Below are 16,846 nucleotides of genomic sequence, written 5' to 3' on the forward strand. Positions count from 1 at the left end.
TTATTTAGGAGTTCTACAATAAAATTAGATTTTTTACTTTTTTAAAAATTCCTGGGACCAGAATGATAGTACATTGGGCAGGGCTTTTGTCTTGCATGTGACCAACCTAGGTTCGATCCCCGGCATCCCATATGGTCCCCCGAGCACCATCAGGAGTAATTCCTGAGCACAGAACCAGGAATAACCCCTGAGCATCGCTGGGTGTCACCCAAAAAGCAAAAAAAAAAAATTTTAAATCCTTTTTACATCTAATGTTGAAAGTATTTTCTTTTTCCTATGTTTTTTTATTCCTGCCACTTTCTGTTCTTTTAGTGGCAGCTCATATTATTAACAAAAACAAATCTATGTCTAACAAAGTTTACTCTCTTGAATAAACAAAATTGTTAAAGTAGCATAGATGCCCACTAAACAACTCAATTCACAGCTGTTATGGCACTAAGTTGAAAAATATAAATTGATTACTATTTATGCTTGTAAGCAAATGTTCACAGGGTTTACCAGCATATCTCATTAATTGGGTTAACAGTGTTCATGAACAGAGTTGCTTGCATGCACAGTGTTTCCCTTTTAATTTACTTTCTCGGTAGCTTTGCTCAATTCTCAGCATGCATCTATCTACAAGTGGTAGAAGTCACTTCATCTATGATGTCTGACATTTTGCTGGTACTCTTGAATTGTGTTCTCGTTTGCTTTCCTATGACACGTTGATTCTCAGCCTTTGAGCTTAGAAGCAGAGCAAGCTCAGATGTTCTTGGTTCCACTTACCACAATTATATTATATTGCATTTTTAGCTAGAAGAGATGTGTATCTTGTTTTGAGCATAGCAACTCTCTTTTCTTATCGAGTATATCTCATAGTACATAAAAACAATTTCAAAGTTGCCAGAAAGCAGATGATATTTTACCTTTCCCTTTGAATCTATCACTGCTGCTTCTGAAGTCAGGAGCAAAGTGTAAACTATAAAATCACAGAGCCACTTTTATTTAAACAGCTGTCAAAGTCCGGACTAGCTTTTTACCAAACACAAAAATCAAACCCAAAATAACTACTTCGTAACTTAATATCTCATTTTATGAATGAACTGTGATTTAATCAACCCCCTTGGATGAATTTCAGGCTTTTTATACCTGAATACAAATGGAGTACAGCTAGTATTCTCTCCTGCATCTCACCTATTTTCATATGATAAATCCCCATATATTAAATAGCCAACTAAAATGCCTGTCCATTAAAATATTGTTTTTAGATATAGCATTAGAGATCCATTCTTCTCTCAGTCATCTTAGTTAAGGGCATAGATAAACCTTTGTTCATTCAGGCATAAATCTAGTCTGCCATTTCCTGATGGGTAACTTAGGATAATCTTTTGCTGGGATCCAGGAGGGGCGGGTTGTGTGTGGTACCCAGAGGCTATTTCTGGCTCTCCTCTTAGAAGTGATCCCTGGAGATGCTCAGGGAATGAGATGTGGTACCAGGGATTTGAACAGAGATCTCAGGCACATGCAAGGAAAGTATCTTATCTCCAGTATTGTCTCTGCGCACCTGGACAAATCTTTGAAACTTTCTTAACCTCAATTTTCTTATCTTAGAAAACAGTGTTACTATAGTAATATTTGTTGTGAGGATGAATTGAAACAAGTAGTGAGGTATCTAGCAAATAGCTAAACAATATGCTTCAGAGATTGGAATGAGCTCATTTAACATGCAGATGACTGACACTGTTGAGGTTTTAAAAATTTCTCGTGTTGATCTGGAGAAATAAGTACAGGAGTGAAAGCTTTTGCCTAGCAGGTAGCCAACCCTGGTTTGATCTCTGACACTACGTATGGTCCCCTGAGCACCTCTTGCTGTGGCCCAGTCTTTCCCCAAAAAATTTAAAAATGAAAACAAGGATGTTCTGCACACCTGAGGAAATCTCAGTGCTTCCCTCCTGGGTCTGTGGAAAAATCTCTGTACCTTCTGCCAGTTTTGCTGCGATTCAAAAATGGCCCTAAGGACTTAGAGTCTATTCAAAAAGAAAAAAGGAAAAGCACTTCGTGCCTGGGTGCACCCACTGGAAATTCTGACTCACAGAATTGGGGGTGAGGCCTGGCATCTGTATTTTGACATCTCCTTCCATGTTTCTACCATGCTTCCAACTTGGAAAGGCCTGGAGGAAAATTGTTAAAATAGAAAAGAATATGCCCCCGTCAAAACATAGTAATGATGAAAGGAAGGAAAAAAGAAGCTTCTTCTCTTCCTGTGACTCAGTTCCTTTTTCCCTGTGAACTTCCTGCAAGCTCAAAAGCTGTCTACAAAGTGCTTTTCATTGCAAAGATGCCCCCGGCTCTCTTTCTGAAGGCACTTACATCCCCTTGCCTGATGCTAAATGCTCTCTCCTAAATCATACACCACAGAAATATATTTCCTCATTCTCTCTATCAAATTTTTTATTCAATATTTCCTTCATTCTAGAACTGGTAGCTGGGCATATTGGCCAGGAGTTGACTAGACTGAGTGTTCAGGGAGGGGTGAAGAGAGGAGGCTTCGTTCCTCCTCTGGAGTGCTGTACTGTGTGCGGGACGGTCTAGGCAGAAAAGACAGGATTGTTACCAGCTCATGTGCCTCCTAGGAAATCTGGAAGAAGTGGGCATTCGCCCCATGAGATGGGAGCAGTGTTTAATGGCAGAGCCAGTGGCACAGCGATGTTGCGCATCTCTCTTCTACAACATTCAAGACAATAGATTATTGAGTAGAACAGAGGTTTAACATTAAACCTGGGGTTTAATACTTTTAGGGAAGGAGGGACACAGCCGCAGTGCTCCAGGGCTACTCCTGGCTCTGTGCTCAGGAATAAACCCGGGCAATGCTGGAAGACCACATGTGACACTGGGGATCAAGTTAACCAAGGTCAACTGCATTCAAGGCAAAGACCTTAACCCCTGTACTGTCTCTAGCTCCCAGACCCTGAGGTTTAAAAGGCAAAGTGAGACCAGATGTTTTCATGTCTTGTATACATGTTGAAGAGTTTGTGAGAAATCTTAAGCAGAAGAAAAAGCTTAAGCTTAAGATTACTGTGATGCAGTTCATTTTGGGTGGAGGTGGTGATGGCTCTTTGGTTAACAGACTGGTGAAGTGACTGTTGAGAAACTATAAAGAACTAGGGAGGCAGCAAGACAGAAAAATCAGACTGTTTGGGAGTGAGGATTATGACGCACAGTGGGAGCAATTAAACTTGAGGTGCCCCTGGCCCAGTTGAGTAGTAGTCAGTCAAACGCCCAGCACTCAGGAGAGAGACCTGAGCTGAAAAAAATATGGGGCGATTCCTTTGGACTATTTTCAGCACTGAACCAAGAGACAGCCTAAAAGCTTTTATTTCATTCTGTTCTAAGCACTGACATTAGTTAGCACCACAGAGCCGGTTGACTGATGGACCACATGCACGTGAGTAAATAAGCGCTGGCTCCAGATAGCAATTACTACTGGCACCTCTTCCTTTCATCTCCTGAGACACAATGCAATTGTAAACATCAATCCAGACACCGCAGACTTGGCCAAAAGAAAAACTTCACTTTTTCCAAGTGGAGTGGGAGCTAGGGGGTGGGGAGCTTAAATTATTTCCCCTTTGTCTTTGCTGCAGGTGTGTGTTACGTGGCTTGCTAAGCCTCTTCATCAATGAAGATGGTAGGAAATAGATGTGATCCTATCTGTGCTGTTGGAGTAGTACTCCCAAACTTGAAAAGCATATTAACATTTAATGAGCTCAAATTGACTCTATTAGTGCATGCCTTGATCTCTGTCCTGATTAAAAACATAACACCAGAGAGGACCGGAGTTTGGCTCCCCTTCTGAGTTTCACTCTATTTCATGAGGCCAATTTAAAACCTCTTTGCAAGACTTGCATGCTGTTTGGATAGCAGGACCTTTCATCTGCAGAGAGAATAAACATACACTATGTAACGTTTTCTCTGGGTAGTGGAGGGAGGAAAAATCAACTGTTTATGGTATTATGTGAGTGGACAGGCTGATGGATGCCAGGCTTTATTTGATCATTCTTTCATTCCAGGTAATAATATCCAGCCATCCTGTATTCTCCATAAGGACTGTGAACTTACAAGGCATACTGTGTATTTAGGGTCTGATTAGAAGCTTAAAATAGGCTTTTTTTTCTAATTTACTTTGAGTTGTAATCTGAGTATTTCCCAGACTAATTGAAAAAAGGTCTACATTTAACTTTGAAAAGAAACCCAACTGCCCCAAAAAAACCAAAAATGTTTCCAAAGAGAGGTGAGCTAAAATCTTATTAATTAATTAGTTGCCAGAAGATGTAATGATTTTAGATCTACTGAGGTACCCTTAAATTTTGACAGTCTTCATTTAGCTTTGTATGTGTTCACTTATGATGATCATTGAAGTGTTCCAGGAATCTTTCACCATTTGCCTTGAGTTGTAACCGAGCTATTTATTTACTGTTTGAAAGATGTTTAACTCCCTTGTGTTATATGAATCTAACCAAATGTAATCATTATAGGGAACATTTAATTTTTGAGCTTTTTTAAAAATATACATTGATAAATTAAAATAACTAGTTATTTTTTACAATTCTCAGTGAACTCTTCTGTAAAGATATTGTGTTTCTAATGTTTAACCATCTCTTAATTCAGATCATAGGGAACTAAGGACAGTGGAGAGAGTGGGAGGGAAGAAGAAGAGAGAGACGAGGCAGTTAAGAGAATTTTTTTTCTAGTTTTAAAAAATAAAACTAGAGGCCAGAGAGATAGTACAGCAAGCAAGATATTTGCCTTGCATGTGGCTGACCCCGGTCCCTGGCACTCCGTATAGTCCCCAGAGCCCTGCCAGGAAAGATCACTGAGCTCAAAGTTAGGAATAAGCCCTGATTTCACAGAAAAGAAACAAAACAGCTCCGGGCTGAGGAAATAGCTCCAACAACAGGCAAGCATGTGCATAAGGTTCTGAATTAGACTCCCAGTTCTACTGCTCCCAGCCCAGTGTGGTGCTGACTGACCTAGCACCAGTTGATCTGACAGCGCAGTACCGCCGGCTCTGAACCTTGAACTATCGAGTGAGCAGATGCAGGCTCCCAGAACACTGCTTGGGAAAAGGCTTTTTGTTTTGTTTTGTTTTGTTTTTTTAAATTTATTTTATTATATTGAATCACCGTGAGGAAAAAAAATACAAAGCTTTCAGATTTAAGTCTCAGTCATACAATGATTGAACTCTCATCCCTTCACCAGTGCACATGTTCCACCACCAAGAATCCCAATATACCCCCCTCCCACCCAACCCCCACCTAAGTAGCTAATGATCTTCATTTTATCCTCTATACTTTGAATACATTCAATATTTCAATAGAGAACTCACTATTATTGTTTGGAATTTTCCCCCAACAATCAGGCCTGCTGAAAAGGCATCATTTAATACTTTCTTTACATTGCTGAGAATGAAAATTCTATGAGCTGTCTCTGCCTCTCGGTTTTGGATTTCTGATGTTTTATTTCAGTTCACAGTCTAGATGCATTTCTGTAAGAAGCCGCTCGGGTGCCAAAATGGGTTAGAAGACCTCTTGGATCATAGTCTTACGAGCAGAGGATCTGTTTCTCGAACAGCAGCTCCGGCTCTTATCTGGGCCGAGGGCGTGCCGGTACCGCCCCCTTCCCATGATCACCTATGAGCCACCACATTGCAAAGTTCCTACCTCTGGGTAGAAGTCTTAGGGGGTGGCTCTCGCCACATGGATGGTGCCACCACCGCCATTTTCCGTGCAGAAAAACAGGGTGGAAAGGGAAAAATCCCTCCCCAGGTGGCACATAGTTGTAGTTCAGCTCACAGTCTAGATGCATGTCTGTAAGAAGCCGTTCTGGGTGCCAAAACGGGTTAGAAGACCTCTTGGATCATAGTCTTTATGAGCAGAGGGTCTGTTTCTCGAGCAGCAGCTCCGGCTCTTATCTGGGCCGAGGGCGAAGGCTTTTTGAATTGTTTAAATCTCATAATGCTTAAACCCTTTACTCTTTAACCACAGTGATTTTCCTAATTTTCAAAAGTTTTTAAAGGAAGCAAATCTATTGCACAACACTTTCTACTCAGTACTATATAAAAAATGAAGATATTTAGAATTGAAATCCTGTCTCCTCTTTTCTTCTTTGCACTGAAGTTAGCAGTATACTACATAATTGTCAATATGGTGGAATTGTTTGCACCATTCCCATTGCTCATTTATTGCATTTCTATATGGCCCATGTTCTCCTCTCTCTTTTCTTTCTCTGTCTCTCTGTCTTTTCTCTATCTGTCTGTCTCTCTCTGTCTCTGTGTGTCTCTCTCTCACACACACATACACACATACACACACAACACAAGTATATAGCACATGCATAATGTGTCCTATGCATAGTGACTATTCTCATTACTCCTTTTTCTAAATGACAACTTGGATAAAAATTTTCAGGGTACTACATAAAATTCATATCTACATATATACATCTGTATAGAACTCATAATTCAGTTGCTGGAATGGGTCTGAGCATATACATAGAATAACATTTGTCTCTGATGTATGGTCTGTTTGGTGTTTAACAGTTCTGTGTACCCACATATTTTATTCTGTTCCACTTCATATGCAATCATAAAGACTTAGAACATGAGGGCAGGCAGTTAATAATGGTTACTAACTAGGAGGTCTTCTCTGGTCTTCCCTTTCTTCATTTCACAGCTTTCTCCTGTAACTCAGAAACCTAATTTGTAAGATAATGTGATTTACCAGGGATGGGAAGAGACTTAGATTTTTGTTGGATGTCAGTGGTCAATCCATTTTAATAACAATGTAAAAATATTTTTTTAAATGTACAGGTGTGTCTGATTGAGACATCTGCTTAAAGGAAGAATATTCAGGGCTCAGTCTTTACCTTTGCCCTCTGACAAGGCATGAGAAATGTAAGGAATTTATTGGCTTGTCTCTGAGGTTTGTCTTCACTGAGGTTCGTAAGATAACACCTTCATCTGTATACATACGCTCAGGTGCCCTGGGCTGTCCATGATGAAAGGATGAGGAGGAGGTTAAGTATGTATGCTACAGGTTGATTTATTTCCCCATGAAATAAAATATGCAAACAAAATCTCCAAGGTTGGAGATTTTTATTATTTAAGAATTCAGGTGAGGGCTTGGAGCGATATTACAGCAAGAAGGGTGTTTGCCTTGCACGAGGCCAGCCCAGGTTCTAATCCCAGCATCCCATATGGTCCCCTGAGCACCGCCAGGAGTAGTTTCTGTGTGCAGAGCCTGGAGTAACTCCTGTGCATCACTGGGTGTGACACAAAAAGCAAAAAAAAAAAAAAATGAATTTGAGTGAGCTATGTGTTTTTATTGTGCCTTCCATAAAAAAATGATATAATTCATACAAATAAACAATTTCTAGCTTTAATAATGGTAATTTATTTCACTGTATCACTGTCATCTTGTTGTTCATCGATTTATTTAAGCGGGCACCAGTAATGTCTCTATTACACTCAGCCCTGAGATTTTAGCAGCCTCTCCTTACTCATCTTTCCCAACGATTGAAGGTACTTTCAGGGTCAGGGGAATGAGACCTATCATTACTGTTTTTGGTCATTTATTTAAGCAGGAAAATAAAGAATTCTTACCCAATTTGAGCAGTACACAAGCTAGAATTATGGGCTACAATCATTTTTGCTTGATTTTGTATTGTGAAGATTTAATTAGATACTCTGAAACATAGCCCTCATCTCTTTAGTGGTCTGTTTCTTAAGGAGCATTCATGTGAAATGCATGACTTTATAGACTCAGATCTTTTAAGTCTTGTAAAACTAGACACAGATGCCTAACTATGATGTCTCAAGTTAAGGGTCCATTTGACTTTTTATGATTATGTACTCAGTGTAGTCTTTGTTAGTGGTTGCCCATAAAACAAACTCAAAGTGGGTAAAGTTTATACCCTATATACCTCTACATACTCTTACTATAATGTCCTGCAACCCTATAAGTGTTTTAGTACTAATGGATTTGTACAGGTGCTCCCCAACACTGAGCAGGGGCTCTTGTTCTCAGAAACTACTATGTACACGGTCATTTCTCTATTGGAAACTTTCCATTACTCTAGGGCATTTCCATAGCCTGAAGGTAACCCGCAATCATATTCTGGTTTCCATGAAGTCTCCAGAAATGGAATCATATATCATTAGTCTAGCCACACCAATCAGTCCTATTTCAATACTCCTAACACACTTCTAGTTAACAATATATAGAATGGTGAGGAATGTGTCATGATAAAAATAGTCTCAAGAATAAAGACTTACTTTGAAGATAATAAAATGAATAGTAGTTAATATTGAGTAGACAAAATTTAGAACCTATTTCATACTGAAATAAGAATCCAGATCTTAAAGTCAAACTCATAATATTTAGTCTTCTGTGGTTTTGCTTAATTTTCATTTTGATTGTATTTTTGACTAAACTTCTCAAACGTCCATTTCAAACCATTTAATAAACCCCACATACAAATTCAAGGTAGTTCTGACATCACGTGATGAGAACTGGTTTCTTTTCCATAAGTATATTTGTTTTTCAAAGGAGATGTTTTAACCTGAAAATTTGGTGAATCTACAGATTAAAGAGATGATAGCTTACGAGAAAGGGATGACTAAAGATGACTAAAATGAAGCAAGAAACGCTAACTCTCCTGTGAAAGCACTGTCAGTACATATTTTTCATGCTTTGTTTTTGTTTTTGATTGACCATGATACACAGTTACAAAATTGTACATGATTGGGTTTCATTCTTACAATGTTCCAACACCCATCCAGTCGCCAGTGCTCGTTTCCCTCCACCAGTGTCTCCAGTTTCCCTCCTGCCACCATCCCTCTTTTTCTCTCTCTCTCTGTCTCTCCCTATCTCTCTGTGTGTCTCTCTCTCCCTCTCCCCTCTCTCCCATTATGATTTGATGGTTTGCAACGCAGGTACTAACAGGTACAGTTTTGCTTTGCTGTCTTCCACAGAACCCATCTTCTACTTTGGCGACGTGGAGTACGCGGTGGATGAGAGTGCGGGCTACGTGGACGTGCGGGTCTGGAGAACCGGGACCGACTTGTCCCGGGCCGCCAGCGTCACGGTGCGGTCCCGGAAAGCCGACCCGCCGTCGGCCGAAGGTGAGCCACCCTCCGCCTCGGTCCACACTGCACGCTGCAAGGCCAGGCGGTTCGCTCCCACAGATGACTCTGGATGAATAGGGGGTTGGTTTCCCCCAAAATTGTTAATATCAAATAGGAAATTTAGACCCTATTTTGTACCGAAATAAGAATCTACACCCTGCAGGCCGGATTGATAATACAGTGGGTTAGAGCACTCGCCTTGCACACCACTGATTCAGGTTCAACCCTTGTCATAATGACAAGGGTTGAACCTGAATCAGAACCCATCTTCTACTTTGGCGACGTGGAGTACGCGGTGGATGAGAGTGCGGGCATTATATATAATGCCCGGGCACAGCCAGGAGTAATCACTGAGCATCGCTGGGTGTAGCCCCCACCTCTTATAAATAAATAAATAAATAAATAAATAAATAAATAAATAAATAGAATTAACCCAGACCCTGTTTCTTACAATTAAAATGCTTTCAGAGGCACAAGTCACAGGCTAAACTACCTAGTGAGGAACTCTGCTCTAGTTCCTGGATGTACATGAATTGGTTCTCTGCACATGGTCAACCCATCTTTGAATATCACTGAACTGAATGACAGTTATATGAAAAAATCATGCTAGTCACTCTCACAGAAAACTAGTGACATTGAATACTGGCGCTCATCCTACCTTCTCTGTGCTTCATTTTATCCATTTTCCCTGATAAATACTTTTCAAATCCAAAACATTTTCCCCAGCCTCCTTTGTAGAAGCTGTCCTAACTGGTGTATCTCTGTCTTTTACTCTGGAAGTCTCTAAAACAAATTTTCCTGAGGTTTCGGGAAAATATAGAACTAGAAAATGCCCATTTATTTTCTGAATTACAAACTTCCTTTCATGAACACACATGCACATGCATACATGTTCTTCATATACACAGCATACATTCATCACACAAAGCAAGGAGCTAAAACATTTTAAAAGTCACCACTAACTCTGAAAATTTAAAATGTAGTTGAACCAACACATCATAGTAGATATCCAATAAGCATTTGTCTAGCCAAATTTATTCATTGCTACGAGAAAAATTTAATGTAGGGCGAGAGAGAGAGAAGAAAAATAATGAAAAGAAACAGAGGCCGGAAATGTTAGAAAAAAAGAAACCACAAACACATATAGATGTTATAATTAAATTTTAAATGAATAAAAGACAGGTCACCCGTAGTTGCATAGTGAGAGGTTAATGGAGAGCTAAGAAGATAGACAAGAAACCAAAATAATGAAGTAATGAAATGGATGAGTGTCCTTCAAACCCAGATTTCACAGGTAAAATACCTAAAGATCTATAGTACTTCAGTTTTGGACTACATGTGGACTCCCTTTAGACAGAACTGGTAGGGAACAGTAGGTTTGTTCCCCTACTCTAATCAACAATAAAACAAAAAATAAATTTGTGTTTGAAAATAATGAGTTGCTTTCTTTGCAAAAAGAGTGGGCAGAGCATGTAGGACAAGCTTCTATCTGAAACATGGCACCGGAACCAGAAGGCAAACAGTGATATAATCAAATAGAATATTCTGTAGCCATTCCTGGAAATAATATAGTTCACTAATGTTAAAAGCTCTCAATATGTATATTTTGCCATACATTCATAATTGTCATATTGTTGATTGGAATTCTCTTTTTTCTATTTTTGGTTTGTGCTGGCAGTCCTCAGAGCTTATTACTTGCTCTGCACTCAGGAGACACTCCTGGGATGTTGGGAAATCATGTGGGTGCTTGGGATCAAATCTGGATTACCACAGGCGAGGCAAACACCCTGCCCCTGTACTATCAGTCTGGCTCCATAATGTTCATTATTTGAGGCCTATTTTTTATTAGCACCATTTGAGAAATCAAAAATAAAATTGGAGAAATGACAAAAATCCGAAAGTACTAAAACTGAAATAATTCATTGGATGTATGTCATATGAAGTTTAAGACCTATCATAGCAATAATCAATAAATTTTACATTTCATTAAAGATGCTTTTCTGTCAAGCTGTCCTGGTCTATGTTTTTAAACCAATGTAAATATACATAATTTACTTTTCATAATTTAGTTTCAACGTAGCTAGTCCCCAACTAAATAATTTCTTGGTTATTGCCACAGCTGGAACAGACTATGTGGGAATCAGTCGAAATTTAGATTTTGCTCCTGGAGTCAACATGCAGAGTGTGCGCGTCATCATTCTGGATGATCTCGGACAGCCAGTGCTAGAGGGAATTGAGAAATTCGAACTGGTGCTTCGTATGCCAGTGAACGCTGCCCTGGGCGAACCCAGCAAAGCCACGGTGTTCATAAAAGACTCTGTCTCCGATTGTGAGTATTCATTCATTCACAATGACAAGCATAATTAGAAGTCAAGGTCTCTACAAATGTTAACTTGTAAGAAGTCAAGGTCTCTACAAATGTTAAATATAAATGTATATTTATACACATGTCAACTCAATGATCATTTAGAGTTCATTTTGCTAAGTTTTTATCTCAGAGCACTGCAGACTCAGGCATACTTTGTCTCACAGTTCCAGCAACGAGGAGTTTAAGAAAGTGCCTGTGGGGCTGTTTCCTCCTATGAGCTGTGGTGGGTCCTCTGTTCCATCCCTCTCTTATTGCCTTTAGAATTCATTTTCTCCCCATGTGTTTTTACATCATCTTTTATATTTATCTCCATGGCCAAAATTCTCCCTTTTTATGAAGACACAAATTGTGTTGAATCTAAAGATCATGTTTTTACTTGATTGCCTCTATAAAAAGTTTGTCTTTAATTTTTTGGGGGTGGTATGGTCTGGGCCACACTGCACAGTGTTCAGGGGTTGGTTATTCCTGGCTCCATGCTTGAGTGATCCTTGGAAGTGCTCAGGACACCATATGACTACATGATGTCAACTGCATGCAAGGAAATTTCCTTGTGCCATCTGGCCCCTGTCTCTAAATAAAGTCTCTTTCTCTGAAGTACTGAAATGGTAAGACTTCAACCTATGGATTTGGAAAGGTTGTATAATCATGCCTTTGCTAACATAACTTCCTTACTCTCTTTCTCTGTTTCTCTCTCTGTTTCTCTGTCTCTGTCTCTCACTCTCTCTGTCTCTCTCTCACTCTCTCTCTCTCTCTCTCACACACAGTGAGATTTTCATCAATTCTCACATATTTTAATTGATTTCTTTCACAATTTTCTTGCACAGATCCAGGACATCACACAGGATTGCAAAGACTTGAATGCCAGTGAACTGTTCCTAAGTTGCAACATGATGCTTTCTTTCACCTTCTTACAGTCAGACACTGGAAATTTCTCTAATAAGCTGCCAAAAACTTTAAGACAGTCAACAGCTGGACGCATGGCAAAATATTGGGTTCATTAGTACAGGGAAATTTCTAATAATCTTCGAGCATGATGATCTTTATGTTACTTGGAAACATCTGCCTGTTTCAATGAGGGCTGTGTCTAATTGACCTAGCATAGGTGTCACCTATAAGTTAATATATACACAAACAACTTATCATCATCAAATTTTTCAAGATGATCTGAATAATTACATAATATTTTTATTATATCAATGAATTCTGAAAAATATCATTAAGCATGATATTTAAATACAGTTATCTCAAATTTTCCAGTTTGTGTTTGTGTTTTATTTTGTATTTTTGCTAAAATTATTTGCTACAGTTTTCAAATTATTTTTTTCCTTTCAATGTTATTTTATCACGCTCAGCATCAGAGTGCCAGGAACTCTCTCTCTCTCTCTCTCTCTGTGTTATCTGATGGATACCCATTCTGTTGGCACTATAAGAGCTTTTATTTAATGGGAACTTCCATCCTTTCAAAGTCAGTTTTTACCATGTTTTAGTATACTACTTCAAATATAACAAAATTTCAAAACTAAAGAAATCAAAATAGACTAAGTGATTTGCTGTAAGTCAACACTTTAGCAAGGCTGAATGAATACTGAGATCCAATCCTTACTTCTGTCTTATTAATATATTTTTTGATGTTCCACTTTTCTTAAAAACAAACCAAATATATGTTCACTTTGATCACTATGTTTGTTTTTGCAGTACCTAAGATGCAATTCAAAGAACGAGTATATACTGGCAATGAAAATGACGGGCAAATAGTTGCAATGATCCACAGGAGTGGAGATATCTACTACAGGTCTTCAGTGAGATGCTACACACGACAGGGATCTGCCCAAGTAATGATGGACTTTGAGGAGCGCCCGAACACAGACCTCTCTGTTATCACATTTCTCCCTGGTAAGCTGTAGCTTCAAAATTGTATTTGGAATTTGAAGAAGCCAAGGTTTGAGGGAAATATAGATAAAGATAGTAAATGTAGATATAGATATAGGTATGTATCAGATCAGTACAAACTCTTGATTTCAACAAGCTTATGACAACTTCATGTGAACTGAATGATAATAAGGTGAGATAGATTAATGAAGTAGTTGAATAAATCCCCTTTTGCTTTTGGTATAAGCTTAATGATTAGTTTACAGCTATGGGTTATATTGTTTATTCAAGTCTCACTCAGTGAATATAGAATATAGAATGTGTGTGTACATTTCACGTTGTTGAGATATGCTTATTATTCAAATGAGAGGAATGAAAGTCAATTGATGCCCAACTGTGTTCCCAGAGCCTTAACATGTATAATCACTCTGGTCCAGTGATTGCACCAGAAATCAGCACTGTGTCAAATAATGACAAGATTGTTAGAAAGTTGCAAACAAAATTGACAATTGATCTTGTTTTCTAAAATGATAAAAAGAATTTAAAGACAAATGTTTAAAAAATTTCCTGTACAGTTAACCTCATTTAAAAAATTTTTTCCTATACAATTAGCCTCCTGCCACTGAATATGCGATTGCATTTAGTCATTCCCTCAGCATTATTCACCCAAGCCTTTCTTATGTCTTTTGCACTACTGATCGATCGAGGAAATGAGGGAACATCTCTGCCCTCGTGGTATTTATCAGTTTATAGGTCTGTGCTCTTGTTTGGAGCTGTGGGCTGGGATTTACCTGCTGTCATTATCATTGGTGCAGGTGAGACAGAAAAGCCCTGTATACTTGAATTGATGAATGATGCACTCTATGAGGAGGAAGAGGAGCTCCGTCTGGTTCTTGGCACCCCTCAAAGCAACTCTCCCTTTGGGGCTGCAGTCGGTGAACAAAATGAAACCCTGATAAGGATACGAGATGATGCTGACAGTAAGAATTCACAGCCATTTCTTATGCACAACTTTCCACTGGGAACTAAAACCAGTTGTTAAAAGTTAAGGTGGCTTAGGAACTAATCCTCTTTCTAACCAGGCCTTAATAATGATTGAAACTAGGGAAAAGACTAAATCAGATGGAGAATGAAATAAACCATTTCAGAGTTAATGCTGGAGGCTATGGTTTATATTTAAATGTTGCAGCCCAAAGTGTTTCACCTTCCCTGCCTTTCTACTGCTCCTTGGGAATAGTTGGTACCGAACAACAGTTTCATTTTTTCCTTCCCCCTCCCAGTGGGCTGCTCTTACAATATTCACAGCACATAGGAAGAGCCCAGTGAACATGTTTTCTGGGGACTGGTTGATTTCCAAGAATGGAGATGGGCCACAATTGCTTTGGTTTCTTTTAATACACTCACTCATAATATTGGGTAAGGAAACAGAAATCAGGAGTGTACAGATACGTAACAGTTTTCTCAGATTTTCTTTTACTGGGTTATTTTTTTAGATTCCTTTAGCCATTTGGTTGTAACAAGTGATATAAAACAAATTTTGTGCTTGCTAAGGGATCAGACTTGGGGGTGGTTGGGAAAATGGTAACAATGTTGGGCAATGTGCACTCAGGTGGTAGGATTGGTGTTGAAATATTAAAAGCCTGTAACAACTGTATTATGAAAAATTTACTAAACCATGGTTTTTAAATCAAGGAAAATGAAAGGAAGAAATCAGAAGTATACAGAAATAAGAATTAGCCTGCCCACTTTGGAAGGAAGCTTCAGATTTGGAGTGAAATGGCTGGAGCAATAGATGGTAGAGCAGATAGGGAGGCACTCGCCTTGAATTCACCCACCCGGGTTCAATCCCCAGCACCCCAAAAGATCCTCCAAGCATCACTAGAAGTGATCCTCAAGCACAGAGTGAAGGGTAAACAAATACTGAAAAAATACTGAGCGCCATCGGGAGTAGCCTGAAAATAAAAACTAGAGAAAGAAGTAAAAGTGTTTCTCTTACAATTCAATTTATTTGCATTTCATACCATTCAGGAACAATTATTAAATTTGGAGAGACCAAATTTAGTATCAGTGAACCCAAAGAAGCCGGACAATCAGTGGTTATAAGAATTCCAGTGATTCGACAAGGCGACACCTCAAAGGTTTCTGTTGTTCGAGTCCACACCAAGGATGGCTCGGCCACCTCAGGAGAGGACTACCATCCTGTGTCAGAAGGTACGAGGGGTTCTGTCTAGCTGCAGGGATTCTGCTGGCACTGTTTGAATGCCTGCACCTCTGAGAGAAAGGAAAACAGCCAACTGAAGTAAAAATAAATGAACTCCTTCAAATTAGTTTTCGGAGAAGTCAACGGACTTTATTTCCTTCTTGACTTACAGTGCTTCTGTGTTAGGACTCAGAAATTTTTAGTAACTGTGCCAGATGGCTGCCCCTGTTGAGCCAACTACAGCTTTTGATGGGTTTCATCTTCATTATCGTAATCTTATGTTCAAGAAAGACTTTCCTAGAATATCCCATTGCACTGGAAATAAACATGTCCTCAAGAAAATAGTCTATTTTTGTTTATAAACTGTCAACAATCCAAAACTTCTAGCTGGAAATCTTTTTGTTAATGATGGGCAGTGGAAATAAAACCAGCCATAGAGACATGAATTGCTTGGGGCATCAGAAGCCATTATGGAGGCCTTTCATCCATCCTTCTTCAGAATTTTGAACCACTTACTTTCATGAGAGTAATGAAAGCAGCTTCCTCTTCTTCCTATTCCCCTTTCTCCTCTGTCTCTGTCTCTTTCTGTCTCTCTCTAATTGTGTTTCACTGTGAGAACAGTAGAAACTTTTTACATCCATATAAGAAATACTTCAAGTTGTGATTTTGCACTTGTAGAAATCGAGTTTAAGGAGGGAGATACCCAGCATATTGTTGAAATTGAAATACTTTTCGATGGGGTAAGAGAGATGAGAGAGGCCTTCACTGTTCACCTAAAGCCCGATGAAAATATGATAGCAGAGACTCAGGTAAGTAATAAATCTGGACATAAACTTATGGCCATTATTTTGTCAGGGGGAAAAACTCAGAAGCATCATATACTGGACAGCATGAGGGGACTTTGTGGGACTCTTTTATAAAAGAGATATGCAGGGGCTGGAGGGATAGTACAGTAGGTAGGTTGCTTGCCTTGTACCTGGCTGATCTGGGTTTTACCTCTGGCACCACATATAATCCCTCTAGCACTGCCCAGAGTTTTCCCTGAATACAGAGCCTTGAGTCAGCCCTGAGCAGAGCTGGGTGTGACACCTAAACCAAATGATGATGATGATGATGATGATGATAAATTAAAGATAATCATTTTCACTTCTAGAATAAATTTGGTTCCAATTGGATAGCAATCAAGAATGTCTCTCTTTTTTGAAAAATCATGCTTGCTGGTTTTCAGGGATTAGAATGTTTGAACCCA

General features: G+C 39.1%; 1 protein-coding gene across 1 annotated transcript in view; it reads left to right on the plus strand.

The window, feature by feature from the left end:
* Positions 1–16,846, plus strand: part of FREM2 (FRAS1 related extracellular matrix 2) — a 181,714-nt gene that overhangs the window by 131,349 nt on the left and 33,519 nt on the right. Inside the window, exons 7-12 of the mRNA XM_012935227.2 lie at positions 9,008–9,157; positions 11,280–11,489; positions 13,224–13,421; positions 14,213–14,377; positions 15,426–15,608; positions 16,276–16,406. Coding sequence (XP_012790681.2) covers positions 9,008–9,157; positions 11,280–11,489; positions 13,224–13,421; positions 14,213–14,377; positions 15,426–15,608; positions 16,276–16,406 — 1,037 coding nt within the window. The remainder of the gene's footprint in view (positions 1–9,007; positions 9,158–11,279; positions 11,490–13,223; positions 13,422–14,212; positions 14,378–15,425; positions 15,609–16,275; positions 16,407–16,846) is intronic.

The sequence above is a fragment of the Sorex araneus genome, chromosome 1 (assembly GCF_027595985.1).
Source record: "Sorex araneus isolate mSorAra2 chromosome 1, mSorAra2.pri, whole genome shotgun sequence".
NCBI lineage: Eukaryota > Metazoa > Chordata > Mammalia > Eulipotyphla > Soricidae > Sorex > Sorex araneus.